This window comes from Lycium barbarum, chromosome 3 (assembly GCF_019175385.1).
Source record: "Lycium barbarum isolate Lr01 chromosome 3, ASM1917538v2, whole genome shotgun sequence".
Lineage (NCBI taxonomy): Eukaryota > Viridiplantae > Streptophyta > Magnoliopsida > Solanales > Solanaceae > Lycium > Lycium barbarum.
The window spans coordinates 10,385,906-10,412,998 of record NC_083339.1 but is presented as its reverse complement, the minus strand read 5'-3'; the positions used below and the strand labels follow the sequence as shown (position 1 = coordinate 10,412,998).

Genomic DNA, 27,093 nt, shown 5'->3' with positions numbered 1-27,093 from the left:
AATTCGAACAAATCCAGATTTAGAGTAATAACGAAAAATAGGAAAATATTGAGTGTCGTGAGAAAATCAGTCCCCTTTCTTGAGACTTTTCAAGATGTATTTATAGGATGATTTGTAGGGTTTTTGGGTACGAAATTGAGCAGGATTTCTAGTGATCCGTTTGAAATCCGAATCAAATCTTTAAAGTTGATTTTCTTTTCAGATTTCGAAAGTTGTTTTGGCCGTTTGTGTTTGACCAGATCGTGTATAACATACAAGGCAAGGCAAAATATGCCCCGGTTGAAACAAAATTGGTTTCTTGTTTGGAAGAGGAAAGAGGAGAAAGGAACGGGAAAGAGAGAGGAGCGTTGCACAAAAATGGATAGGCAAAGATCTGTGATGGTGAAAGAGAGACTACGTTTTCGCTGGAAATGGAGAGGTATGACTGTGCACGACTAAGGGGAGAGTGTATTGTAGCCCAAAATGGTGAAGGGAGAGAGGAGTGTTGCACGAAAGTAGCATGGTGACAGTCTGCCATGGCTGGGGGAAAGTGGATCTTTGTTGTAAAAGGAAACAGGTGAGGAAAAGAGTGGAAAGAAACTGTGCGGCTTCTCTTTTGTTGAAGATAGAGATTTAGGGATTTAATTAAAATGGGCCGGGTCGGGTAAAAACGGGTGTGGGCTGCTCCGGGTTTAAACAAGTGGGCTGCTGAGTTGAAAACAAATGGGTTGGTCGGGTAAATGGGGTAATGATGAGCTGAATTAATTAGAGTATGGGCTAATTGTTAAATGGACTGGTAATGGGAAAATGTGGGCTGGTCGGGTAAGTTGTTGTGGGCTGCTCTGTTTGGGCCATAATTTGGTTGAAATATCATGGCCTTCCTCCTTTATTTAAATTATTATTTGGGGCTTCTAATTTAATAACTAGTACAATTAATAGTAATTAATATATAGAAAGTAAGGATTTAATAAAGTGTTGACTTGTAATTAATTTAATGAGTCCAAAATCCGAAAATAAAAATGATGACGAACCATTTTGAAATTTGTGATAAAGTAATGCTAGTAATGTTGATAGTGAAAATGAAAGTAACGATATTAATAGTAGTGAAAAATAAAAATAGTAGTGAAAGCAAAGTATTTAGTTCGTTAATAATTTTATAAGCCCAGGGAAATAAATTGGAATAAAGGAGGGACAAAATTGGGTGTCAACAGTCACATCTCACAATCTCATTTTTAATAAGTTGTTAAACAGAACATACATTTATTTATTTAATTAATTACGTCTTCAATACGCCCCTCACGTATGGATTATTGCTTCTTCTTTTTTTCTTTTCATGGGCCAAATACGTAATTATTTTTTGATAATGAGCGGCGATGAAACTCAAATCCAAGACATCTATCTATTCTGATAACATATTGAAGTGTGTAGTCATCTCAGTTTTTTTAAAAAAAATAAAAAATTGATTGTTAAAGAGAACACACATTTATTTATTTAAACATATATCTTCAACAAAATGAACAATATCAATATTTGTTGAAATTGTTGACGTTAACTAATCAGTGATCTATATCTTCCTAAAACCAAATAGAATTCTGACCTTTGAACTGTAGTAATTCTGAAACCAAGTTCAATTATTACGAAACGGTAAACCAAGATTTGCTTATAATCTAAGATCAGACAATAATCATAAGCAAAATAGCAAATAGAAGATGAGCTCGGATAATATTATGACTTTGAGTTATACTCATTCTGATATCAATCGAATAGACTAGAAAAACGAGAATCAAGATTTGCTTAATCTGATATTAGATGGAAATAGTAAGCAAGAAAAGAAAACAGGAACTCTCAAAAGTATCACTACATCACATAAATTATAACGGTATGGACGTGATATACGTACCAAGAAATATGCGATAGACAACAAATTTACCTATTCCTAATGAAATAGGCAACAAATTTACCTTGTCACCCATTACCACTAAATTATTTGTACTATTAATAAACACAAGAGTAAAAAAAAAAAAAAATGTACAAATTCAAGAATAATGTACTGTTCCCATTTGCTTGAAGATATGTTGAATTTGCATCTGCTTTTTCCACATTTTTACCTCTGTGTCTGCCAATATTCCTAGTATACGTACCACTAACATTATTGGATACAGTAGGAAATCTGAGCTCCTAGTAGTACTGAAAAGGCAACGAATTAACGGGCAGAGTTGTCGAATTTGTATCACAAAAACGACCTATTTAGTGTTCCATGCTTGTGAACCACATTTTTATATGAACACCTTTGAAAACCTAAAGAATTTTAAAAGGTATAATAGCTAGAGGTGGAGTTACGATTCGAAGTTTATGAGTTCATGATTCTAATATGTTTGTGTTAGTGAGTTCTAAATTAATAATTTGTACATATTGAATGGATTTCTCAGGGAATCAACCTACTTATCATGTTTGGGAGACTTAAGAGTCTATTTATTTTAAGTTAAATATATTAATAGATAAACGAATAGATGCATTAGGCCGACATTGTTACCTTAACCCCCTTCATCGAACTAACAAAAAAGTACTCCATTTTTTAATTTGCTTTTTACCCCTTCAGTTTTCCATTCATGTGTAATTGCATGGCTTCATATGGAATTCGGAAAGGGTAAATAAATAGAGTTAATTAATTTATTGCTGTGTGGATTGTTTTGCTATTCCTAACCGTTTCTTTCTATTCTCTGATTAAACTAAGGGTGTGTTTGGTAGACTAGAAAACATTTTCTAGAAAAATAAGTAGTTTTCCTACTCATCTTCTTGTGTTTGGTACGCAAGTTAGAAAATATCATTTTAAGAGCATTTGCATATACTCAAAGCAAAATGACTATGAAGTTTTTGAATTCGGAGTGCAACTGTTGATGGTGGAGGAGTGTGGGGGGGGGGGGGGGGGGGGGGGGCTCTGGGGGCTGTAAAAAACACAAACAAAAACAAAAAACGTTTAAAAACTTTTTACAAAAAAAACCATTTTTTTGGAGGGTCGTGATGGGGGGTCGGGGTTGGGTGGTGTAAAAATAAAATTAAAAAAAAAAAAGTTAAAAAAAGCTCTTTTTAAAAAAATAAAAAAACGGAGGCGGGGGATAAGAATTTTTTTTTCCAAACTTTTATAATTTTTTTATAAGATATATGAAAAAGAAAATTAGGAAAGGGGGTAGTGGGGTGGGGGTTGGGATGGGGTGGAAGGTGGAGTCCGCAACTTAAATGACCCAAAAAGTGAGTTTAGGGACCAAAATAACACATAAAATTAAAAAGTTACCAAAGTACCTTTTGCGCACTAATTTAGTGTGCAATAGGACTTAACTGTAATGTTACAGTTTGGTCAAATTGCGCACTAAATTAATGCGCAAAAGGTATTATTTTCATTTTCCCAACACTTGTGTAATTTCAAAGTTTTGAAATTTCACGTTTTTTCCATACTTTGACCAAAAATTAGTCATGTTTCAAAACACCGGAATATCAATATTTTATATAAAACCTGATAACCTTTTCTGCGAACAATAATGTAGGCTCAATACATCAAGTATACGTAAACGTTTGGAACGTCGTTTTAGGGGTTGTAAAGTGCCCCGAAGTAAGTTTGTTTGTTTGGAAACTTGTTATCGTTGGGTTTAAGTGTTTTATTTTATCAGGTTTTAATTTAAGCATTTTATTATTTAGTCAAGGCATTACTTTATTAAGGATATGTCGATATTTTTTTTGAGATTTTTTTTTTGGTCGTTCATAATTCAAGACAATTCGAATACATCAAGAAGAATTAAAATACATTGATAATTCAAGGCAATTCCAGTACATCAAGAAGGATTAAAATACATTCATAATCCAGGACAATTTTCAACCACGAGAGGCTCTTCCACTTCAAGAGGTACTTGCACCACCACAGCCCCGTAGGTTACACAAACGGCTATCAATTCACTGTCTTGATCATCTCCATCCGTAACTTTTTTTGTTGATGCTCCATTGCAGTCGCCCACATCAATTTGTTTAGTGTGCTGTTTCCAAATTTTATTTGAAAATTTGCCTTTATATGCCTTAAACAAAAGCGATGGTAAGCCTGCCACCCAGGCTAAGCCTGCCACCCAGGCAAATTAAACATATTGTGTAATATGGCTTGATGTCGATCAGATAGCACGCATATGCCCATACGATCCTTAATAACATATCACCTCAAATGTGTCAAAAACATCCCCCATGTCTCGTTGCTCTTGTTAGCGGCAACGGTGAAAGCAAGAGAGAATATTGACCCATTGGCATCCATCCCTACTGCAATCAGTAGCTTGATGTCGTATAACCCGTAAACATGCATGCCATCTATGGATATGACTAACCGACAATGAGGAAAACCATCAATGCATGGTTTGAATATCCAAAACACAAAATTGAAAATATTACAGGCAACGAGCTTCCACTCTACAACAGTACCAGGATTGAATCTCTATAGAGTTTCCATATACCTCAGCAACGGTTGGAAAGAGCCCTGCCATGTACGATAAATCATCTCAAAAGCTCGCCTACGCCTGAGATATCCCTTTCTCTTGCTTATCGTTTTATGATATGTTTCCTTAACATTTCTAATGCAATCTTTGATGGGATACTTGGACAATTTTAAACAAACAACATAAAGCAATGATATGATAATTTAATTGATGTCAAAATTATAATGAACTTGGTCGAATAGCTTACCTTGGGGTTTCGGCAACGTGAATTTGATCATCGTATCTTGTGTAGACGAATCAAGATATGGAATCACGTCAGAATGCCACTGAATTGGGCTTTCGGCCATCGGTTCTTGTTAGTGAATTTGGCTTTCTGCCATCGGTTCTTGCTGGTTTGGCTGACTTTGCATCATTTCTATTTATTATAGTTCCTGCATATGAGGATTAACATCAACCTCATCATCATCATCATCATCATTGTCGGACTCCTATGCATTCGGTATATCATGGTTATCACTCGATGATGTTTCTATATAATTAGGATAATCATCACCATCTAATAAAGGGCTCTTCCTACACGAAAAGTAGGTAACATATTTTAAATACCAACATCAAAATATATATGGATTATTTAATATCAAGGTGATGATCCTATGGATAGTGTTCAATATTGTCAGGGTTTGAAGAAAGAACAACCGCACCAAAATCAACATTTGGTGCCACTGGCGAGTTTTGTGTGTAGTTTTTACTACAGAGACAGTTCAAGTATTGTAAATACTAAACATCAAAAAACATATATTATTTAATTAATAAAACCATACCTACCGATAATAATTAGCTGCACTGAACTGAGGGAATTGCCCAGTATTACTCATATCAGGTGCATAACCCCTAAAAAGAGACAAAAAACATTACTATTACCATGCGTATAATAAAATAAACATGTGCTACTACACAAAATTATAATTTAAAAATGGATATTTACCAATTTCCACCGTAATTTTGATTAAATTGTTGGCGTAGAGTTTCCAGCAGCACTTGACCGCTCAAAATGCCTCTATAAAAACTCAAGTCCGTATAAGTATTACCATGAGTAGGCTGGACTTGAGGGACTTCCTGACGACTGTGAGGTATCTTTTCAACATACATTTCAAGAATATTGACGATGACTAACCCTATATATTCTTCCGGCGCCATCAAATAGTTCCTCAAAGAGTCATCATCATCGATTGTCCACTCACCATAAAGCACTAAACCTTGTGCTGCAATGGTTGTTGGGTATCTGCCTACTGTAAATAATTCACATTCACGATTACTTTCATTCTTCAGTGTAAGGCATTGAGTAATATTTAATAATCCAACGTAGTTGGAAACTTAACATGGGCTTTTGGTTTAGTACTATAACGAACAATATTATTATCATAAAGAATCTCTCCATCCCAAAATAAAGAAACCTTAACAGTTGAAGGGGGAGAAGACATTTTTTGAGAACTTTGGAGTTTTTTTTTTTTTTTTTTTTCAAGAATGTGAAAAAAGATGACTTAAAATTATGAAATGGATGAGTGTTTACCTCATCCAAATTTCATATTAAATAGAAAAAACTTGAGCGTTTGAAATTGAGCATGGTGTTGTCACATCAAGTATGTGAAAACTCGTATTTTGCGCATATAAATGTTGTTGTGTGTCATATAAAGTGTCTGAAATTGAGCATGGTGTTGTCACATCAAGTATCTGAAATCTCAATATTTTGTGCATATAAATATTGCGCAATATAAGTGTGTCATATAAAGCGTCTGAAATTGAGCATGGTGTTGTCACATCAAGTATCTGAAATCTCAATATTTTGCGCAATATAAGCGCATCATATAAAGCTTCTGAAATTGAGCATGGCGTTGACACATCAAGTATCTGAAATCTCATGTTCCGCAATATATGTGTGTCATATAAAGCGTCTTATTAAATTGAGCATGGAGTTGTCACATCAATTATCCGAAATCTCAATATTTTGCGCATATAAATGTTGCGCAATATGAGCGTGTCATGTAAAGCGTCTGAAATTGAGCGTGGTGTTGTCACATCAAGTATCTGAAATCTCAATATTTTGCGCATATAAATGTTGCCCAATATAAGTGTGTCATATAAAGCGTCTGAAATTGAGCATGGTGTTGTAACATCAAGCATCTGAAAACTCAATATTTTGCACATATAAATGTTACACAATATAAGTGTGTTATATAAAGTGTCTGAAATTGAGCATGGGAAAGAATAAAGTTGGGAAAGATTAAAATTCATTCATATATGAAAGGAACCTTAAAACATTTAATAGACATTCTAAAGGTTGACATAAATGCATTGGAAGACGAAAAACAACTCCAAATATTGAATAGACACCAACAAATGTTGGTCGATGCACGGACTAACGCAAGTGTCTTTTTATTTAGTTGATGATTCATTTTGCATTTTAAGAAGTACGACAACTTTATCTAGTAAAAAATTTAATGTAATAATTATCAATCAATAAATTTACTTTTTGGTACCAAAATCTGGAGTATAAGAGTAGGTGTTTAGTTTGAAGGGCACAAAAGTAACATTAGAGGGTCATTCTGGTCCATTAACATTGTACTTTAAATTTTCATACTTTTGTAGTAGTATAGATAGATATCAATATGCTAACAACCAGTGGCGGATCCAGGATTTTCACTCAGGGTGTTCGAAAAAATAACTGGACCTAAATATACATTGTAATATATGTTCAGGGTGTTCAAAAGTTAATATATGTACATGAACACAGAAAATTTACCCTAAATATATACTATAATTTTTTATCCAGGGTGTTCGGGTGAACACCCTGGCCTGTTACTGCATCCGCCCCTGCTAACAACACAACATCATTCCTAAAGATATAAAAAGCAATAAATTTCAAATTATTATAAATATAATGTACCTGTGGATGCATGTCCGTTAATTAAGTACTCCTACAACTTTTTGAGGAAGCTTGCAACCAAGCAAGTAGCTCATGCATGCAACTTGCAAACAATTTCCTGAAAAGCCTTGTGTATTTTCCTGAGGCTTGCAGTCAAGCAGATAGCTAACAAGTAGTTCAAGCAGACAGCTTGCAAGCAACTTTTGAAAAGCCTTGCAACAACTTTTTAAAATCCTCCTGGCGACTTTCTTTCTCCTATAAATAAGAAGCTAAATTAATTCATTTTGTCTATCAATCTCAAGAGAAATAAAATATCTCTCCCCTTTCTGAGGCTTGCAATCAACCCAACCGCTAGCAAGTAGCTCAAGCAGGCAGCTTCTGAAAACTAAAGCCTTGCAACAGTTTCTTGAAAAGTCTCACAGCATGTTCTTTTCTTCTATAAATAGGAAGCTAAACTTATTCATTTTGTATAGCAATCTCCGGAAAAATAAAATTATCACCCACCGAGCTAAGTCTCTTTCAAGGAAATTTTATGTTCAGATTTAAATTTTAGAGACGAATTCCGATTAACTTCTAAACTTAAATAAAAAGGGATTGTATGAATTCGAGTGAAAACGTCACTGATATTGCAAGCAAGATTTTTTCCTATTGCGTGGCGAGTGATTTGGACAGCTATCACATATAACAAATGAAGATTGAAAAAGTAATAGCGTGGGCTTCCGGGCATGTTAACATTTCAATTCATGTATGCGACTTATTATGACACAAAACGTAGTTAGAATAGACTGATTTATAAATTATAAGAAGGGCATATCAACGTGAAATTCAACTTGATTATGACCCAAAGGATTCGATCTTCATTTTCTTGTCAAATTTATAGCTTGTTTGGTAAAGTTTTCAAAATCAGCTTATTTTTAAAATATTTTGTTCTCATAAGTGCCTTTTGAAAAAGTACTTTTGAATATAACATTTTGTGTTTGCCTAATGAAAAACACTTTTGCAAATACTAAAGCTACTACCACTCAAGAATACTCCCTCCGTCCCATATTACTTGTTCACTTTTTCCTTTACACGCCCTTAAGAATTCATAAATAAAAGTGTACTTTTTTACTACATTACGCTTATTTCTCTCCAATTAATTGCACTCTAATCAATATTTGTTACTTTAAAAAACAACTAATGTTAAGGGCAAAGTAGGAATAACTTAATTTATTCTATCTTGATTTTGTAAATGGACGAGTATTTTGGGACGGATATTTATAGTAATGTGGACAACTAATATGAGACGAAGGGAGTATTTATTTTTTCGTTAAAAGTTTTGGACAAACACCTAAACTTTCTAAAATAAGCCTTAATGAATTTTCTAATACATATACAAGATCTATATAAAAGCTCTCATTGATTAAAAACTAGATCCACCTCTATTTGGAGGGGTTAGAAAGTTACCGATAAAAATTAACGATGTAAATCTAATTCCACTAAACATGAGAACGATACTGCACTTGAAATTAAATTCTTGCCACTTGCCAAATTTTCAGTACCTTACAAAAGGGTCATCAATTGGTAGTTAATATTTTGTACTATATCTGCTGAGTGGTTGGCATCAAACACGTTAGATCATCAATTTATAATTTATGGTAAGTTCAAATGCATTTAATATTTCAAATGAGGAAATCTAAAAGATATTATCCTCCCTAGTTTGTATACTCCATTTCTAATTGTTTAGATGTTTTTCTACATTAAGCTATAATATTTGCTTAAACAATTAAAACTAATGACATTTGAAGAAAGATATGCAGTTGAAAATATAGACCTTTCCTCTCATGTAAGTCCAAATTTCAGTACAAGTATGATGGACCAACTAGGTAGATGACTTGTTTTGGTTTACCTGAGACGACTTGGCATATAGTAACATTTTTGGATTACTGTAGAAGACTTGGACATAGCCTCGTACATTTTGTGCATTTATTAATTTTCTCATTTTGTGGCTCTGAACAGGGGCGGAGCCACATTGGCTCCAGGGGTTCACCCCCTCAGCAAAAAATTACAGTGTATTTTCAAAGTTAAAATTATTTTGTTATGTATATATAGTAGATGTTGAACCCTTGGATGAAAATCCTGGCTTCGCCACTGGCTCTGAATGTACAGTCTCATTAATTAGATTGCACAGAAAAACATTTCTTGTCATATAAAGTATAAACAGTAGAACAAAGCTTCATATGGTCAAAATATTTTCCCAATCAAGAATATTACCAATGTTCTTCAATTTTTTCATACTAGTGGCTCTCTTCTTATTTGATTTTGCACCAGCTTCTTGTGAAGTTAATGCATTCACTTACAATGGATTCCAATCAGGGAATCTTAGCTTGGATGGCACAACTAAGCTCACATCCAATGGCCTTTTGCTGTTAACAGATTCAAAAACACAAGATCAGGGCCATGCTTTCTATTCAAATCCAATTCATTTCAAGAATTCACCTAATGATACTGCATTTTCTTTCTCCACAACCTTTGTGTTTGCCATAAGGTCTGATTATGGAAATTTAAGTGGTCATGGACTGGTTTTCGTTATTGCGCCACAGAGAGGAATTCGGGGAGCTGTAGCAAATCACTATCTTGGCCTTTTTAACTCAGCCAATAGTGGGAATAAATCAAACCATGTTGTGGGAGTTGAGCTCGATACAATCTATAGTGAGGATTTTGGTGATATCAATGACAATCATGTTGGAATTGATATAAATGGATTGAGGTCTGTAGCATCTCATCCAGCAGGTTATTTTGATGGTACTGGCTTGTTTCAGAACTTGACTCTAATTAGTGGCCAGCCAATGCAAGTTTGGGTTGATTATGATGGCAGGACTAAGCAAATTAATGTAACAGTAGCTCCATTACATATGGGGAAACCAATTAGGCCGCTTTTGGTGAAGAGTTATGATCTTTCACCAGTTCTTGATGATACCATGTATGTTGGTTTTTCATCATCAACTGGTTCAGTTCCAACACATCATTATATCTTGGGATGGAGCTTCAAGGCAAATGGGAAAGCTCAAGAACTCTCTCAACTTCCTAATCTTCCTCGTTTTGGACGCAAAGGGACTTCAAGATTTGTAACGATTGGCTTGCCGTTGATCTCTTTGGCTTCACTTGTTGTAGCAACCTCAATGGTGGTTTATTGTGTAAGAAGGAAGAAGTATGAAGAACTTCTTGAAGATTGGGAACGCGAGTATAGACCGCAAAGGTTCAAGTATAAAGATTTGTACATAGCCACTAAGGGATTTAGAGAAAAAGAGCTATTGGGAGCTGGAGGATTTGGTAAAGTTTACAAAGGAGTGATGCCTATCACCAAACTTGAGATAGCTGTAAAGAAGATATCTCATGAATCAAGACAAGGGATGAAGGAATTTGTTTCGGAGATAGTAAGCATAGGTCGTATACAACACAGGAACGTAGTACCACTTTTGGGTTATTGCAGGCGGAAAGGAGAGTTACTTTTGGTTTATGAATACATGTCTAATGGAAGTCTAGACAAGTATCTATACGACCAACCAAGACTCACTCTTGATTGGAGCCAAAGATTCAGAGTTATTAGAGGTGTAGCATCAGGACTATTTTTCCTACACGAAGAATGTGACCACGTAGTTGTTCATAGAGATGTTAAGGCCAGTAATGTCTTGTTGGATGGTGAAGTAAATGGAAGGCTAGGAGACTTTGGACTTGCAAGGCTATATGGTCATGGGACCGATCCTCAAACTACTCGTGTCATTGGTACTCTTGGTTACCTGGCACCAGAGCATACCAGAACTGGCAGGGCAACACCTAGTACCGATGTATTTTCCTTTGGGGCTTTTTTGCTTGAAGTTGCCTGTGGTAGGAGGCCGATACAGCCAAGACAAGATGGTGATGATTTTATTTTGGTCGATTGGGTGTTCTCGTGCTGGAATAGGGGTAATATTCTTGAGGCTGTTGATCCAAATATAGGCATTGATTTTGTTCCAGGGCAAGTGGAGTTGGTGTTGAAGCTGGGCTTGTTCTGCTCTCATTCAGAACCCTCGTTTAGGCCAACTATGCGACAAATCTTGTTGTTCTTGGATGGTGTTGTGGCCTTACCAGAGTTCTCAGCACTCGGTGTTTCATCAGCTGGCCTAACATTTGACTATCGTGGAGGTTTTGATGATTTTGTCAAGTCATATCCATCTTCTTCGTTTTATGCACATTCCCGCTGTCCATCTGTAACAGATTCTCTTCTCTCTGATGGTCGATGATTCATGATGAGTTGGATAGAATTTCTAGGAGGAATATTGATGTATTGAGCCTGGTAAATATAACCTAATTTTGGTGGATTATGTACTTGTGATAAATTAGAGTAGCTTATGATGGAATACTGTATACATTTTTCTCCTATCCAGAATTCAACACTTCCATGGTATCCTGATTTTATAGCTTACTTTCAATACAAAATAAAGAATTATCAAATTCATAAGTTAATCAAGGATTGAGCAATGACTGGTCATTATCCTGCATAATTAATTTACGTATGAAGCACATAATTCAGCAGTTTTATGAACACTAGACTGTAAATAATTGAAGAAATTGATAGAGCTAGATAACAGTTCATATACTATGCCATTCTTTCAGTTCTCCAGGTATTAATCTATTTGTCATTTTAGAATTATGGACATAGTTAGAGCATGAAGGAGATAGCTTATGTTTTTTTTCATCCTCACTACTCGCTTTTAGTGGAATATAAAGGATATGAACTTCTCGCATTCTTCTTTTTGGACATTGTCAGCTTACGAGATTTTATATTATCATGTTTATAATACTCCAGGACTGTTGAAAAAATTTAAACTACATGGTTTACATGATAAAAAATATTCTTATGGCATGCTTCCTCGTGCAAAATAATGCATAGAACTAGGCACATACAGAGAATTACAGCCATAAATCTATAAAAACTAAAAAGGTTATGAAGAATCTATAAAATTCTATACACAGCTCTCTGATTCATGTCAGTTAATGTGCATGGACTTCCTCCGTTAGCAAAATCCTTCTACCTAACGGGAAGATTTCCAAATCCTCGCATAAGCTACTCTCTTGAGACCGCTCTTTTCTTTTGCAAAGATAGAAGTTGATCCTAAGATACCCGACCAATTCCGCGCATTTTCTTTGAGCTAGAGTCTTCAACATCATTCAACTGATAGTAGTGAGGAGCTATTTCTACAAGCCATTCCGGTTTCAGTTCAGTAACCTGTCGCATGTACTCCTTACTCGTCAAGACTAGCTCATGGTAGACGACCCATCTAGGAAGCGACTGCACTAAACCTGAGCTTGGGTGAATGTTAACTGTTTGGGGATGTTTAACAGTTCGATAAGTTCCAGCCTTTTGTAGTCTCGTTGAGTGTGTGAAAAATCCTGATGTTAAACACTTCTTTATAGCTTCCAAGTCGTTCACATTTGAAGTCAACTCAATTTCCACCCTTTCCAGCAGGCCTTTCAATTGATCTCGAATATCCCTAGCTCTCTTCATGCTTCTGACCCGGATGTAATTCTCATAGCACCAATCTGTTGAAAAGTTTGCCTCCTTCGAGGAATTGTAGACCCTTAGCAACGCGATATGATTTCCCACGTTGCCCGTATGAAAATTCATTCATGCATTGTCCGCGTGGACTTGTTTGTCCTTTGGACGATAGAAGATTGAATTCCCCACAGAAAGAATTGCAGCAATACTTATTATTTCATCAGAACACTTGTATTTGTCGGAGGCAACGATTGTCTTGGACAGCATCGGATCTAGTGGAAACTCGGCCATTTTTCTACCTGTTGTTGTTAACTCGCCAAGCTTATTAAGGGCACCAAGGGCAAAGAGCAGTTCCAGTGCTGTAAGTAGAGCTTCTGATGGTGGGGGGTCCATGAAGTCGAAATTCATCAAGTCCATAGTCCCAATACCAAGGCTCTTCAGAGAGAGCACAGCATTTGCAAGGTTGGTCCTTTGTATTTCTGGGACTGTGATATCTTCCAAATCATTCATGTAGTTATGTGCAGTGTATAACCGAAAGAAATTTCCAGGACCCGTTCTTCCAGATCGACCAGCCCGTTGGTTGGCAGATGCCTTAGATATAGGAGTGACGTGTAAGGACTCCATCCCCGTCCGAGGGTTGTAAGACTTCATCTTAGAAAATCCTGGATCAATAACGTATTTAATCCCATCGATTGTCAGTGATGTTTCAGCAATATTTGTAGCCAGGACAACCTTACGAGCCCCTTCAGGAGTGGGCTCAAATATCATAGTTTGTAATTCTGTTGGCAGGTTTGCATATATCGGGCAAATTATCAGCTCAGCAATCTTCGTCCCTAGACCCCGTATCCGATGCTTAATGATCTCCTCCGCTGTTTCTATCTCCTCCTGCCCAGTCAAAAAGATTAATATATCGCCTGGTGGTTGAGTTACATGGATCTGAAGAGCGGTTACTAATGCTGCATCCATATAATCCGCCTCTGGCACTTTCGTATAGTGTATCTCAACTGGAAACCGTCTTCCAGGAATTTTAAAAATTGGTGCACAGTCAAAATAATCGCTGAACTTCTCTGCATCTAGAGTGGCACTTGATATAAGCAACTTCAGATCAGGCCGAAATCGGGCAATATCCTTTACTAACCCAAACAAAATGTCAGTCGAAAGTGTTCTTTCGTGAGCCTCGTCAACCATAATGACACTGTAGCTGGCTAGATCAGGCTCACCAAGGAGTTCTCGTAGAAGCATTCCATCGGTCATATATTTCAGAATCGTTTTCTCAGAAGTGCAATCTTCGAACCGAATGGAGTAGCCAACCTCATTGCCGAGTTTGACTCCCATTTCTTGAGACACACGTGCAGCAACACTCATTGCAGCAACTCGATGAGGTTGAGTACATCCAATATTCCCACGTTTAGTATACCCCGCCTCGTGTAGATACTGTGGTATCTGTGTGGTTTTCCCTGAGCCCGTTTCTCCAACAATCACAAGAACCTGATGATCGTTAATAGCTTGGAGCAGATCATCCCTGTAGTGATAAATTGGTAGTGTCTTCCTATCTTCCTGAAGTTTCCCAAATGCTGATTTAGCCATAGATTTCTCTATTGACTCAATGGGAGGGTTTTGATCAACATTAGCACCGTCCATTACTGCTGCCTTTATGAACTCAATTTGGTTTTCGAACACGAATTTATATTCATCAGATCTTGGCTTTATATTTTTTGACCCATATTTAAGAGTAGCTTTCGCAATTTGATGTTCTTCCGGCGCTTCTTGTTCTGCGAAAGGTTTCGTCTTTCCAGCGGCATCTAGATCCCTGTCACACTGCGAAGCCACGGAAAATCTCTTTTTCTGATTTACGTCACTTTCATGATCATAGGCATCAGGCATCCTATACTCGCCCGTGTCATCATCAGTATCTTCTGATTTCTTCTTAACTAGTTCATATATTTTTCGGAAAAGGGTCAAATAGACCCCTGTACTATTAGAAAAGGATTAAATATACCCCTCGTTATACTTTGTGTCCAAATATACCCTTCCAGTTATACTTTGGGTTCAAATATATCCCTTTTTTATACTTCGGGTTTAAAAATACCCTTCATCCGTTAAAATTGTCCAAGGTGGATATGAGATCTGAGGTGGCGCGGACAACTCGGTAAGATGGACATGACATGGCATGCCACCTCACTACCCCAACCCATTTACCCCTCTCATCCCCTTCTTCTTGCATCACTACCCTCTCCTCCCCCTCTGTTTATTGATTTATTTTTTTTGTCCTAAAATATACCCCTTTGTAAACTTTATGAATCAATGGTGAAGTTGGTCCGGAAATGTTTAATGTATTTTGCACTATAGTCTACAACAGGATCTGCTGAAAAAATGCATTTTGATTAATTTATTGTCGAGTAATTGACACACACCATTTGCTGCACAATAGATCTTAATTTTGCAAGCGTGTATTACCATAACATCTTATACACTAATAGCTAGCCATTAAAAGAACTATATAACTCAAAATTTGACTTTATGGAGCTCCATTGCTTCTTCACATTGTGTGATTTATGGATACTTACAAGCCAGTACATCAAGACCTTCACTGCTGCTGTTTCACCAATTTATCAACTGCCTATGCATAATAGATCGCAACTTGAATTTCTAAATTGCAGACATAATGACTCTTTTCTGTTTAACGCCCTTTTAATTGGAGAAAGTGTGCTCTATTTGCGAAAAATATGCATTAACATTTGTGGAAAAAAAAAAGATGCATCACCTTTGCAAATTCAGTAGCACCATTAGTTTGCAAAAAAGAATGAACAAATGATGTGGTGGTGCTAATGCTGGCAAATGTTGTGAAGGGGGAGGAGAGGGTAGTGATGCGAGAAGAAGGGGATGAGAGGGGTAAATGGGTTGGGGTAGTGAGGTGGCATGCCATGTCATGTCCATCTCACCGATTTGTCAGCGTCACCTCAGATCTCATATCCACCTTGGCTAATTTTAACGGATGAAGGGTATTTTTAATCCCAAAGTATAATAGAGGGGTATATTTGAACCCAAAGTATAACGGGAAGGGTATATTTGGACACAAAGTATAACGAAGGGTATATTTAACCCTTTTCTAATAGTACAGGGGTATATTTGACCCTTTTCCGTATATTTTTTGCTTATGTGTTAGTTCGAGTCTCTCTGCTTCTGTCAACTTCACTCCCTCAAACAAGTAATGCTCGTCTTCGATTTCATCTCTGAGTTCCTCGAGCTTCTTTTCCTGCCTTTTCTTCAAGTATTCTCGTCTCGTAACTTTCCTCAAATTTGCAATGTCATCTCGGCCCAACGCATCAGCACTCCTGATTGCCTTTTCTTCCTCCTTCCTCGATAATTTTGGTTATGCCAACTTTCTAATCCCGGCAGCACCCCGTTCTCTAATGTGCCGTTCCAACTCCTCCCTCTCTCTTTGGTCCCGAAGAATTTCTTCTTCCGACTCAGAGTTGTCGCGGTCATCTTGATCTCTTGAAGTTCGTCTCCCATTCCTGGCTACATTGTCGTCTTCATCGTCCTGGATTTCAACCCTCTTCCTGTACTTCTTTTTACGGGTAGCCGAACTACTTTTCTCACCAACATCATTGTATTCATCATCATCAGCTTCCAAAAGGGTGTAAGCCTTTTGCTTCCTCGCCAACATTGTGTTATTAAGTCGAAAAGAGGCAAACCCGAAACGGAACTGCTGTTCTGGGATCGAAATATGATGCTGCGGAACTCTAGATTCAATCTCCACCGTTAAAATAAACTATGAAACACTCAGTAAAAATTTCAGGCCGATCCAACGGTGAACGAATCGGCAAACGTGATTTGAAGCTGAATTGTCAACGAGAATAACAATGAGCATATAAAAATTCTCCAAAGTTACTCTATTTATAAATAATGAATGGTGCTTTTTCTTGAAGCCAAAACCAACTCCAAATAGGAATAAAAATCGAAATCCAATTCCAAAAGGATTAGAAACCAAACTAGAATAGGATTGGAAATAAATCGCAAATCCACGTGTAGTGATGCATGTATCAATATGAGGAAATAATAATAGTATTACACATCAAGTGAAAGTCTTTTCCTAATTGGAATTTTTCTAAGGGAAAGAAAAGTCACATTACAATTCTGAATTATCATCTTAGAGCCTGTTTGGATGGGCTTAAAAAAAGCAGCTTCTAAGCAAAAAAAAATAAAAAATAAAATTGGGCTTTTTTTTTTTTTTTTTTTTTTTTTTTGCTTATAAGCTGCATTTTTTAAGCTAAGCCAAACGGGTCAACTTATTTTTTTGGGCTTATTTTAAGCACAAAATGGCTTATAAGCTGGCCAGCTAAACACTCAATAAAGCTGAAAATAACTTATAAGCTGTTTTCAACGACTTATGAGCTAAGCCAAACGGGCTCTTAATCAACATCTAGCCGCCGCTCCTCTATCTCTTTCTTTCGGTATAACATAATTGTCACACCCTAATTCCACTAGGGTGTGATGGGCACCCGACCCCATATCCAGAGCCTAGCGAACCCACATACCTTTAGGACATACAAAATCTTATTAGGCTTTTTAAATAAAATAAAATAAAATACACAGTATGCTCTCAAAAATATTCTTTTTCGAAGCTTTCCAAATCAACAGAATTTGTGATCATATAGAATTTAACATATAATACAGAGTGACATATCGGTTGATGAAGCCGCTTACACAACTGACATTCTATACCCACGACTCTGTCTGCAAAGTCTCTAACAAATAATCAGAAAACATAGCATACACACTCTGACTCGGCAGCACTCCAGGAGCAAAAGGAGCTTGTCAATTCTGCTGGAACACCCTCTATAATAACTTCGCATCATCTGGGTATACCTGCGCGGCATGAAAACGCAGCCCCCGAAGAAAGGGGGTCAGTACGGAATATGTACTGAGTATGTAAAGCATAAGGCGCAATAAACAGAATCATAATCTGAACAGAGGATATAGAAAATACGTATAGTAACCGGAGTATCAAAAATGCTTACTCATAAAACATAGGTAATGCATGTCAGAACATATGCCATATCCGGCCCATTATGGGACACGGTGAACAGAACGTGGTCGCCACCCCGTCACTGGCGCCACAACACAGCATACTCCAGAGTAGGGAATAGCTCCGTAACATATCATATCATATCAGAATGTGCACATATCAGATGGCCATATCATATCATATCATCATATATCAGAATGTGTGTACATGGCACATCATACTCCACAACCCATGTACATATATACCTGCCCCCTCACATCGAGGCACGGCGAACAATGCAGTGGAATACGCGTGATAACATATCCTGGCCCGGGCTCAGTGAAGGAAACATTGAGGCATCCACGAATGGAGTAGTGATAAACTAATGCATCATAAAATATTTACAAAGACTCGACAGAATAATCCGAATGACAGGTCATTTAAGAAAGAAATCAGACGATAGTCATAGCACGTACCTTTCGGATGTCGCGGGGGATTATATCAAATTAAAGCTTTTGGGATTGTTCGAACATATCGAAATATAAACATTTATAGAATCTCGATAGCATAACTCAGACGGCAAATCATATAAAAGAGATTGAACGGTAGTCATAGCGTATGCCTTTCGGATATCACAATAGCATATGTCAATGTTATACCCCGTACATTTATATGACGAATTATCCGCAAGAAAATCGACTCAAGTTAAAGGCGGAATTATTTTCGGATACGAAATAGAAATCGTTAATTTTCAATTTTAATTAAAACATAAATTGTGTATGAATTTTATTGGTATAAAGATATTATTGGAGATTAGGGGTAAATTAACTATGATTAGATTATTAAGTGGGATTAAAATTTAAATCACTTCATTAATTAATTAAGCTTAAGGGGCCATGTGGGCCCCACCCGAAAAAAAAAAAAAAAAAAAAAAAGGAATCAAAATCTGGAAATTAACAAAACAAGGTGCAAAAGTGAGTCATCAAAAGGGGGAATACGTGTAGCAATATGGGATATATATATATTTAATGGGATGTAGTGCAAATGACCATTTTCAAGTCATTTGTTGGTACACAAAGCTCAAGAGCAAGAAAAACAAATGCCCATGGCTGCTCACGGCTAGATTGGGGCTTAAAAAAAAAAAAAAAAAAAAAAAATCAGTTTTGTTGCTTAGTAAAAATTCTAAGGAGAAGACAAGGAGATAGAGGTGGAGAAGCAAGAACAAGTATAAAGATTTAAGACACAAATTGGAGCCAAGTATCCAAGGTAAGAATTGGTTATTTTCTTTTACATTTAGAATGAGTTGGATGCATTGTGAATATGTATAAAATGGTGCATGTTGGTATTGAATGTTGTTGTTGAAATTTAAAGTTAGCCGTGTGAAGGGCTTATGTGAAGTAATGTTTGAATTTCTTGTACATGTATTAAGGATGGTTTGAATGATGTAGTGTGTTTGAAAGGAATGAAAATTATGGAATTTTGTATGTAGTTGTGTTGAAGCCGTGTAGGAGTTGATTTAAGGAGTTAATGGACTGTTTTATGTGATACTTTAGTTGTTGATTGTTATGGACATTGTGGTGTATTGTTTGCATTTTAAATATGTGAGTTAAGATGTAAGAGAAATGATATATATGGAAGTGGGAAAAACAGTCCAACCGTGGACTGTTTTATGTAAATGGATGGGCTAATTTAGTTTGAATGTTGATTGTTGTTGTCATGGGTTCTAAAATAAGAATGAAGACATAGATGGTTAAAAAGTGGAGTTGAAGTCGTTATGGGCTGTTGTAGGAGTTAGTATGCTATTAATATAGTCTCTTGCGGTTATATAGACAATGTTGCTAAACATGTTATTGTTGTTTGGTTGGAGTTGGACAATTGCAAGTTATTGCGATTTTTGTAAACTTGATAGATAAGTGTTGATCACAAGAAATTGTAAATGGTAATGTTATGTTGCTGTTTTGGGCCGTGAGCAGGAGTTATTTTTATCAAGCATGATAGTTAATTTTCAGTAGAATTATAGTTGTTGTTGTCCCGAACTATATGGCGAAAAGATTGGAAAGTTAAAGTTGGAATTGTGTTGATACGATCATATTGTCGCTTTTTTTTTTTATTGGATTGAAGGAATTGAAAGTATAAGTGTGCCCATGTATTGTTGCTGGTATTTCTGTGTCTACAGGAACACAATTGGAAATTTGGATAGGTGAACCTATAAGGGGAAGTGCTGCCGAATTTTCGCCAAAATGCTAGTTAATAGAATACTTAAGTGAGAACATATATATAGACGGGAATGTAGGTCCTATAGAAGAATGAACTACAGAGTGGCGAACTAGGAAATATAGTTACTAACGATAACGTCACTTTTATATAAATAGGCGAAAAGAGCAACGAGGCAAAAGGGATTCACGGATAATCGTCGACAGGTATGTAAAGCTATCCCTTTTCTTCTTTTGGCATGTCCTAGGTGTACTAGGATCGGATTCGAGCCTCGGAAAATATTCTGCTCATCGGAATCCGCATTTGAAAATATCCCTCTTTCATTCAATAGAATTGAACCTTTTTTTGTATGCTTTCTTGAAAATTATGCAAACCTTCCCCAAACTTTATGAAAAGTTATAAAATGTCCGTAGAACCTTCGTAGGTGACCCCATAAGCCTAAAATGCGTAATTTGAGCCCACCGCCTTGCTTGTCCCAAGGTGGGCCCACTAGTCCCGATTTTACCCTTATTGTACTTAAGGCTCGTTTTCGAGCAGTTTTTGGAAAGAAATGTTCTGACTACTCTTTTAACTACTAAACAAAAAAAATTGTTTTAAATAATTCATTAAGTCTTATAAATTGTTTTGGCACTCGGAACGACTTCAGAAAGGTTATGCTTCTGTAATTCATTATGACATCCGAAACTCACTTATTATGATCCCGTCTGACTTCATTGAATTGGTTTGTCATTGATATGCCTCATCGAGTCTCTGAAAATATTTATGATATTTTAACTGCATTTAGTTTCTCACTACTCCACTCGTGGATGCCCCAATGTTTCCCACACTGAGCCCGGGCCAGGATATGTTGTCAAGCGTAATCCTCTGCATTGTTCGCCGTGCCTCGATGTGAGGGGGCAGGTATACGTGTACATGGGTTTGTGGAGTATGCTGTGCCATGTACACATGTTCTGATATGATTTGCCATGGCCATCTGATATGATATACTATGTTACGGGGTTATGCCCCTATTCTGATTCTTCTGTGTTGTGGCACCAGCGTCGGGAGGGTGGCCACGTTCTGTCTGCCGAGTCCCTTGGCAGGGGTCGGATTTGATATGACATATGTTTCTGTACACACTCCGCATGTTTTGAAAATATGTATTTGATACTTTGGATTTTCTACTCACTTTTTCTGTACGTTCTGTACCAGTTATGATTTTGTTTCTGTAATTCAGGCTTTACATATTCAGTACATATTTCGTACTGACCCCCTTTCTTCGGGGGCTGCGTTTTCATGCCGCGCAGGTACCGACGACAGGTTTGCTGATCCGTCCGTCTAGGATATTTTTCTGCCATTTGGAGCGCTCTTTTATTCAGAGCCCATCTTTTGGTACAGTCTGTCACTACTGTATTTATATATTCTCGTTCATGGGTACGGCGGGGCCCTGTCCCGTCATATGATTCTGTCGGTCTGTTTAGAGGTCTGTAGACATGTTTGTGGGTTGGGGTCTTTCTGTACGGATGCGTGTATATGTTGTGTTTGGGCGATCCCATTCACCGCGGCGGCCGGTCCGCATATGTTTAAATGTTGCTTTGTTGGCCCTGGGTGGTCATTGTTGGTATTATCTGTGCGCAGGGTTAATTTGGATAGTCTGTAAAACAAAGGAAACTCTGCCGAAATTTTTCTGGAAATTATCTAAATTTGAAATATAGCCTTGTCGGCTTCTGCTATATACTTGAATGCGTTTGATAAAAATTTGAGATAGCATTTGATAGATGTGTTTGGGTGCCCAGATCGGGCACTAGTCACGGCCTATGGGGTTGGGTCGTGACAGAAGTGGTATCAGAGCGGTTTGTCCTCGGAATGTCTACAGACCGTGTCTCGTAGAGTCTTGTTTATCGGTGTGTTGTGCACCACATCTATAAACAGGAGGCTGCAGGACATTTAGGGTGTTTCCTTCCTTTGAATCTAAGATCGTGCGATAGAGCTATGCTATTAGGATGATTCTGTTCTGATCCGTTGTTGCTTTTCTTTCAGTGATGCCTCCGAAAAAGGCGACGGCCGCCCAGAAGAAAAAGGGTGTGGTAGGAGAGACCAGTCGGGCTCAGAAGGGTACTCGGACCCTTGCTCAGATGATGCGTGATATTGCGTCCCAGCCAGCAGACTCTACTACGTCTTCATCATCAGAGGAGTCTGGAGCACCAGTCGCTGCCACTAGGGGTCGGGGGACGGCTACACCATTAGCTCCAGAGGCTCCAACGGCCGCGCCTCCAGTTCCCCAGCCAGGGGCAGATGATGGTACCCTGCGAGAGGCAGTTCAGCTATTGACTCGACTGGTAGCGGGGCAGGCTCGCAGACGCGGGCGGAGGGATGATGATGATGATGACAGGCGTGACAGCCTGAGGGTTCGAGAGTTCCTATTATGTGGCCCCCCAGAGTTTTTTGGGTCTAAGCCCGACGAGGACCCCCATGACTTTATTCGGGGGATGCGACGCTCACTAGACTTGGTCAGGGCTTCAGAGACTGAGTCTGTTGAGTTGGCCTCGCACAGACTACGGGATGTTGCTGCTCACTGGTATGAGTCCTGGGAGCTATCCAGGGGTGAGGGTGCTTCCCCAGCTACTTGGGACGAGTTCGTGGCTGCGTTTACCCGCCACTTTTTGCCCCCAGAGTTACGGCGGGCGCAGGTTGATCGATTTTTGCATCTGCAGCAGAGGGGTCGGAGCGTTCGTGAGTATAATTTGGAGTTTGATTCTCTGGCCCGGTATGCACCTGCCATAGTAGCAGACATGGCCGATCGGATGCACAGATACGTGATGGGGTTAGACCGTTATTTGATTGATGGCTGTATGGCGGTGGCATTGCAGACAGATATGGATATCGCCCGACTACAGGCCTATGCTCTGGGTATGGAGGACCGACACAGGGACGATTATTCCAGCAGAGATCGGGACAGGAGGCCGCCCAAGAGGGCCAGGTCTGCAGGATATTCTGGAGATTCCCGAGGCAGACAGCCTCAGCCGCAGCAGCAGTCTAGCTGGCATTCTTCCCAGCCGGCACAGAGCACACCTCCGCAGTTCTCAGGCAGGAGATTTGATAGCCCAGGGTATTTAGGAGCAGGCCAGAGCTCCGGGGTTTCAGGTTCGCGGGTAGACAGGAGTTCCGGTCAGACGAGGCCACCCAGGCCTCAGTGTTCTTACTGTGGGAGATACCACCTTGGAGAGTGCTACCGTGCTACAGGTGCTTGTTATTCTTGTGGCCGCCAGGGCCATACTGTGAGAGAGTGCCCGTATAAGGGTAATTTGGGAGGTGCAGCGCAGCCTACCGGGTCAGTCGCTGGGTCATCGTCTCCTTCGATAGCCATACGCCCTGCGGGGCAGGGTACGTCGACATCAGCAGGCCGCAGCAGAGGTCGTGGCGGAGCTCCCAGTTCAAGCGGTCCTTCGAACCGCATCTATGCCTTGACTAGTCGACAGGACCCGGAGGCGCTACCAAACGCGGATACAGGTATACTAATGTCTTTTTTCGAAATATAAGTGTATTGACAGGTCTAGCCTCTACTTTGTGATATATTTTCCCCAAAATGCTTACAAGACCCTATAAGATTAATTTGACATTCGAGGACGAATGTTCTAAAGGGGGGGAGGATGTTATACCCCGTACATTTATATGACGAATTATCCGCAAGAAAATCGACTCAAGTTAAAGGCGGAATTATTTTCGGATACGAAATAGAAATCGTTAATTTTCAATTTTAATTAAAACATAAATTGTGTATGAATTTTATTGGTATAAAGATATTATTGGAGATTAGGGGTAAATTAACTATGATTAGATTATTAAGTGGGATTAAAATTTAAATCACTTCATTAATTAATTAAGCTTAAGGGGCCATGTGGGCCCCACCCGAAAAAAAAAAAAAAAAAAAAAAGGAATCAAAATCTGGAAATTAACAAAACAAGGTGCAAAAGTGAGTCATCAAAAGGGGGAATACGTGTAGCAATATGGGATATATATATATTTAATGGGATGTAGTGCAAATGACCATTTTCAAGTCATTTGTTGGTACACAAAGCTCAAGAGCAAGAAAAACAAATGCCCATGGCTGCTCACGGCTAGATTGGGGCTTAAAAAAAAAAAAAAAAAAAAAAAATCAGTTTTGTTGCTTAGTAAAAATTCTAAGGAGAAGACAAGGAGATAGAGGTGGAGAAGCAAGAACAAGTATAAAGATTTAAGACACAAATTGGAGCCAAGTATCCAAGGTAAGAATTGGTTATTTTTATTTACATTTAGAATGAGTTGGATGCATTGTGAATATGTATAAAATGGTGCATGTTGGTATTGAATGTTGTTGTTGAAATTTAAAGTTAGCCGTGTGAAGGGCTTATGTGAAGTAATGTTTGAATTTCTTGTACATGTATTAAGGATGGTTTGAATGATGTAGTGTGTTTGAAAGGAATGAAAATTATGGAATTTTGTATGTAGTTGTGTTGAAGCCGTGTAGGAGTTGATTTAAGGAGTTAATGGACTGTTTTATGTGATACTTTAGTTGTTGATTGTTATGGACATTGTGGTGTATTGTTTGCATTTTAAATATGTGAGTTAAGATGTAAGAGAAATGATATATATGGAAGTGGGAAAAACAGTCCAACCGTGGACTGTTTTATGTAAATGGATGGGCTAATTTAGTTTGAATGTTGATTGTTGTTGTCATGGGTTCTAAAATAAGAATGAAGACATAGATGGTTAAAAAGTGGAGTTGAAGTCGTTATGGGCTGTTGTAGGAGTTAGTATGCTATTAATATAGTCTCTTGCGGTTATATAGACAATGTTGCTAAACATGTTATTGTTGTTTGGTTGGAGTTGGACAATTGCAAGTTATTGCGATTTTTGTAAACTTGATAGATAAGTGTTGATCACAAGAAATTGTAAATGGTAATGTTATGTTGCTGTTTTGGGCCGTGAGCAGGAGTTATTTTTATCAAGCATGATAGTTAATTTTCAGTAGAATTATAGTTGTTGTTGTCCCGAACTATATGGCGAAAAGATTGGAAAGTTAAAGTTGGAATTGTGTTGATACGATCATATTGTCGCTTTTTTTTTTTATTGGATTGAAGGAATTGAAAGTATAAGTGTGCCCATGTATTGTTGCTGGTATTTCTGTGTCTACAGGAACACAATTGGAAATTTGGATAGGTGAACCTATAAGGGGAAGTGCTGCCGAATTTTCGCCAAAATGCTAGTTAATAGAATACTTAAGTGAGAACATATATATAGACGGGAATGTAGGTCCTATAGAAGAATGAACTACAGAGTGGCGAACTAGGAAATATAGTTACTAACGATAACGTCACTTTTATATAAATAGGCGAAAAGAGCAACGAGGCAAAAGGGATTCACGGATAATCGTCGACAGGTATGTAAAGCTATCCCTTTTCTTCTTTTGGCATGTCCTAGGTGTACTAGGATCGGATTCGAGCCTCGGAAAATATTCTGCTCATCGGAATCCGCATTTGAAAATATCCCTCTTTCATTCAATAGAATTGAACCTTTTTTTGTATGCTTTCTTGAAAATTATGCAAACCTTCCCCAAACTTTATGAAAAGTTATAAAATGTCCGTAGAACCTTCGTAGGTGACCCCATAAGCCTAAAATGCGTAATTTGAGCCCACCGCCTTGCTTGTCCCAAGGTGGGCCCACTAGTCCCGATTTTACCCTTATTGTACTTAAGGCTCGTTTTCGAGCAGTTTTTGGAAAGAAATGTTCTGACTACTCTTTTAACTACTAAACAAAAAAAATTGTTTTAAATAATTCATTAAGTCTTATAAATTGTTTTGGCACTCGGAACGACTTCAGAAAGGTTATGCTTCTGTAATTCATTATGACATCCGAAACTCACTTATTATGATCCCGTCTGACTTCATTGAATTGGTTTGTCATTGATATGCCTCATCGAGTCTCTGAAAATATTTATGATATTTTAACTGCATTTAGTTTCTCACTACTCCACTCGTGGATGCCCCAATGTTTCCCACACTGAGCCCGGGCCAGGATATGTTGTCAAGCGTAATCCTCTGCATTGTTCGCCGTGCCTCGATGTGAGGGGGCAGGTATACGTGTACATGGGTTTGTGGAGTATGCTGTGCCATGTACACATGTTCTGATATGATTTGCCATGGCCATCTGATATGATATACTATGTTACGGGGTTATGCCCCTATTCTGATTCTTCTGTGTTGTGGCACCAGCGTCGGGAGGGTGGCCACGTTCTGTCTGCCGAGTCCCTTGGCAGGGGTCGGATTTGATATGACATATGTTTCTGTACACACTCCGCATGTTTTGAAAATATGTATTTGATACTTTGGATTTTCTACTCACTTTTTCTGTACGTTCTGTACCAGTTATGATTTTGTTTCTGTAATTCAGGCTTTACATATTCAGTACATATTTCGTACTGACCCCCTTTCTTCGGGGGCTGCGTTTTCATGCCGCGCAGGTACCGACGACAGGTTTGCTGATCCGTCCGTCTAGGATATTTTTCTGCCATTTGGAGCGCTCTTTTATTCAGAGCCCATCTTTTGGTACAGTCTGTCACTACTGTATTTATATATTCTCGTTCATGGGTACGGCGGGGCCCTGTCCCGTCATATGATTCTGTCGGTCTGTTTAGAGGTCTGTAGACATGTTTGTGGGTTGGGGTCTTTCTGTACGGATGCGTGTATATGTTGTGTTTGGGCGATCCCATTCACCGCGGCGGCCGGTCCGCATATGTTTAAATGTTGCTTTGTTGGCCCTGGGTGGTCATTGTTGGTATTATCTGTGCGCAGGGTTAATTTGGATAGTCTGTAAAACAAAGGAAACTCTGCCGAAATTTTTCTGGAAATTATCTAAATTTGAAATATAGCCTTGTCGGCTTCTGCTATATACTTGAATGCGTTTGATAAAAATTTGAGATAGCATTTGATAGATGTGTTTGGGTGCCCAGATCGGGCACTAG

General features: G+C 38.2%; 1 protein-coding gene, 3 long non-coding RNA genes and 1 pseudogene across 4 annotated transcripts; 3 read left to right on the top strand and 2 right to left on the bottom strand.

Annotated features, from left to right (window-relative positions):
* The first annotated feature begins 9,372 nt into the window (after window positions 1-9,372).
* On the top strand, window positions 9,373-11,779 carry LOC132630291 (L-type lectin-domain containing receptor kinase IV.1-like). The gene has a single exon (XM_060345873.1). It carries the CDS (start codon window positions 9,591-9,593, stop codon window positions 11,631-11,633), a length of 2,043 nt encoding a protein of 680 aa, XP_060201856.1. The 5' UTR covers window positions 9,373-9,590; the 3' UTR covers window positions 11,634-11,779.
* Window positions 11,780-12,409: 630 nt separating this feature from the next.
* LOC132633725 (pre-mRNA-splicing factor ATP-dependent RNA helicase DEAH1-like) lies at window positions 12,410-16,842 on the bottom strand (annotated as a pseudogene).
* A 648-nt stretch (window positions 16,843-17,490) lies between these two features.
* On the bottom strand, window positions 17,491-18,371 carry LOC132630290 (uncharacterized). The gene is made up of 2 exons (XR_009578564.1): window positions 17,914-18,371; window positions 17,491-17,761 (listed from the first exon to the last, which is right to left on the bottom strand). It is a non-coding gene; the product is annotated as an uncharacterized LOC132630290 (long non-coding RNA).
* Window positions 18,372-18,555: 184 nt separating this feature from the next.
* On the top strand, window positions 18,556-21,881 carry LOC132630289 (uncharacterized). Its single transcript, XR_009578563.1, has 3 exons — window positions 18,556-19,166; window positions 20,273-20,320; window positions 21,401-21,881. It is a non-coding gene; the product is annotated as an uncharacterized LOC132630289 (long non-coding RNA).
* Window positions 21,882-23,609: 1,728 nt separating this feature from the next.
* On the top strand, window positions 23,610-27,073 carry LOC132630288 (uncharacterized). Its single transcript, XR_009578562.1, has 3 exons — window positions 23,610-24,358; window positions 25,465-25,512; window positions 26,593-27,073. It is a non-coding gene; the product is annotated as an uncharacterized LOC132630288 (long non-coding RNA).
* Window positions 27,074-27,093: the final 20 nt, after the last annotated feature.

Coding starts and splice junctions, on each gene's coding strand:
- LOC132630291 (XM_060345873.1), top strand. CDS start 9,591: ATGGTCAAAATATTTTCCCAATCAAGAATATTACCAATGTTCTTCAAT.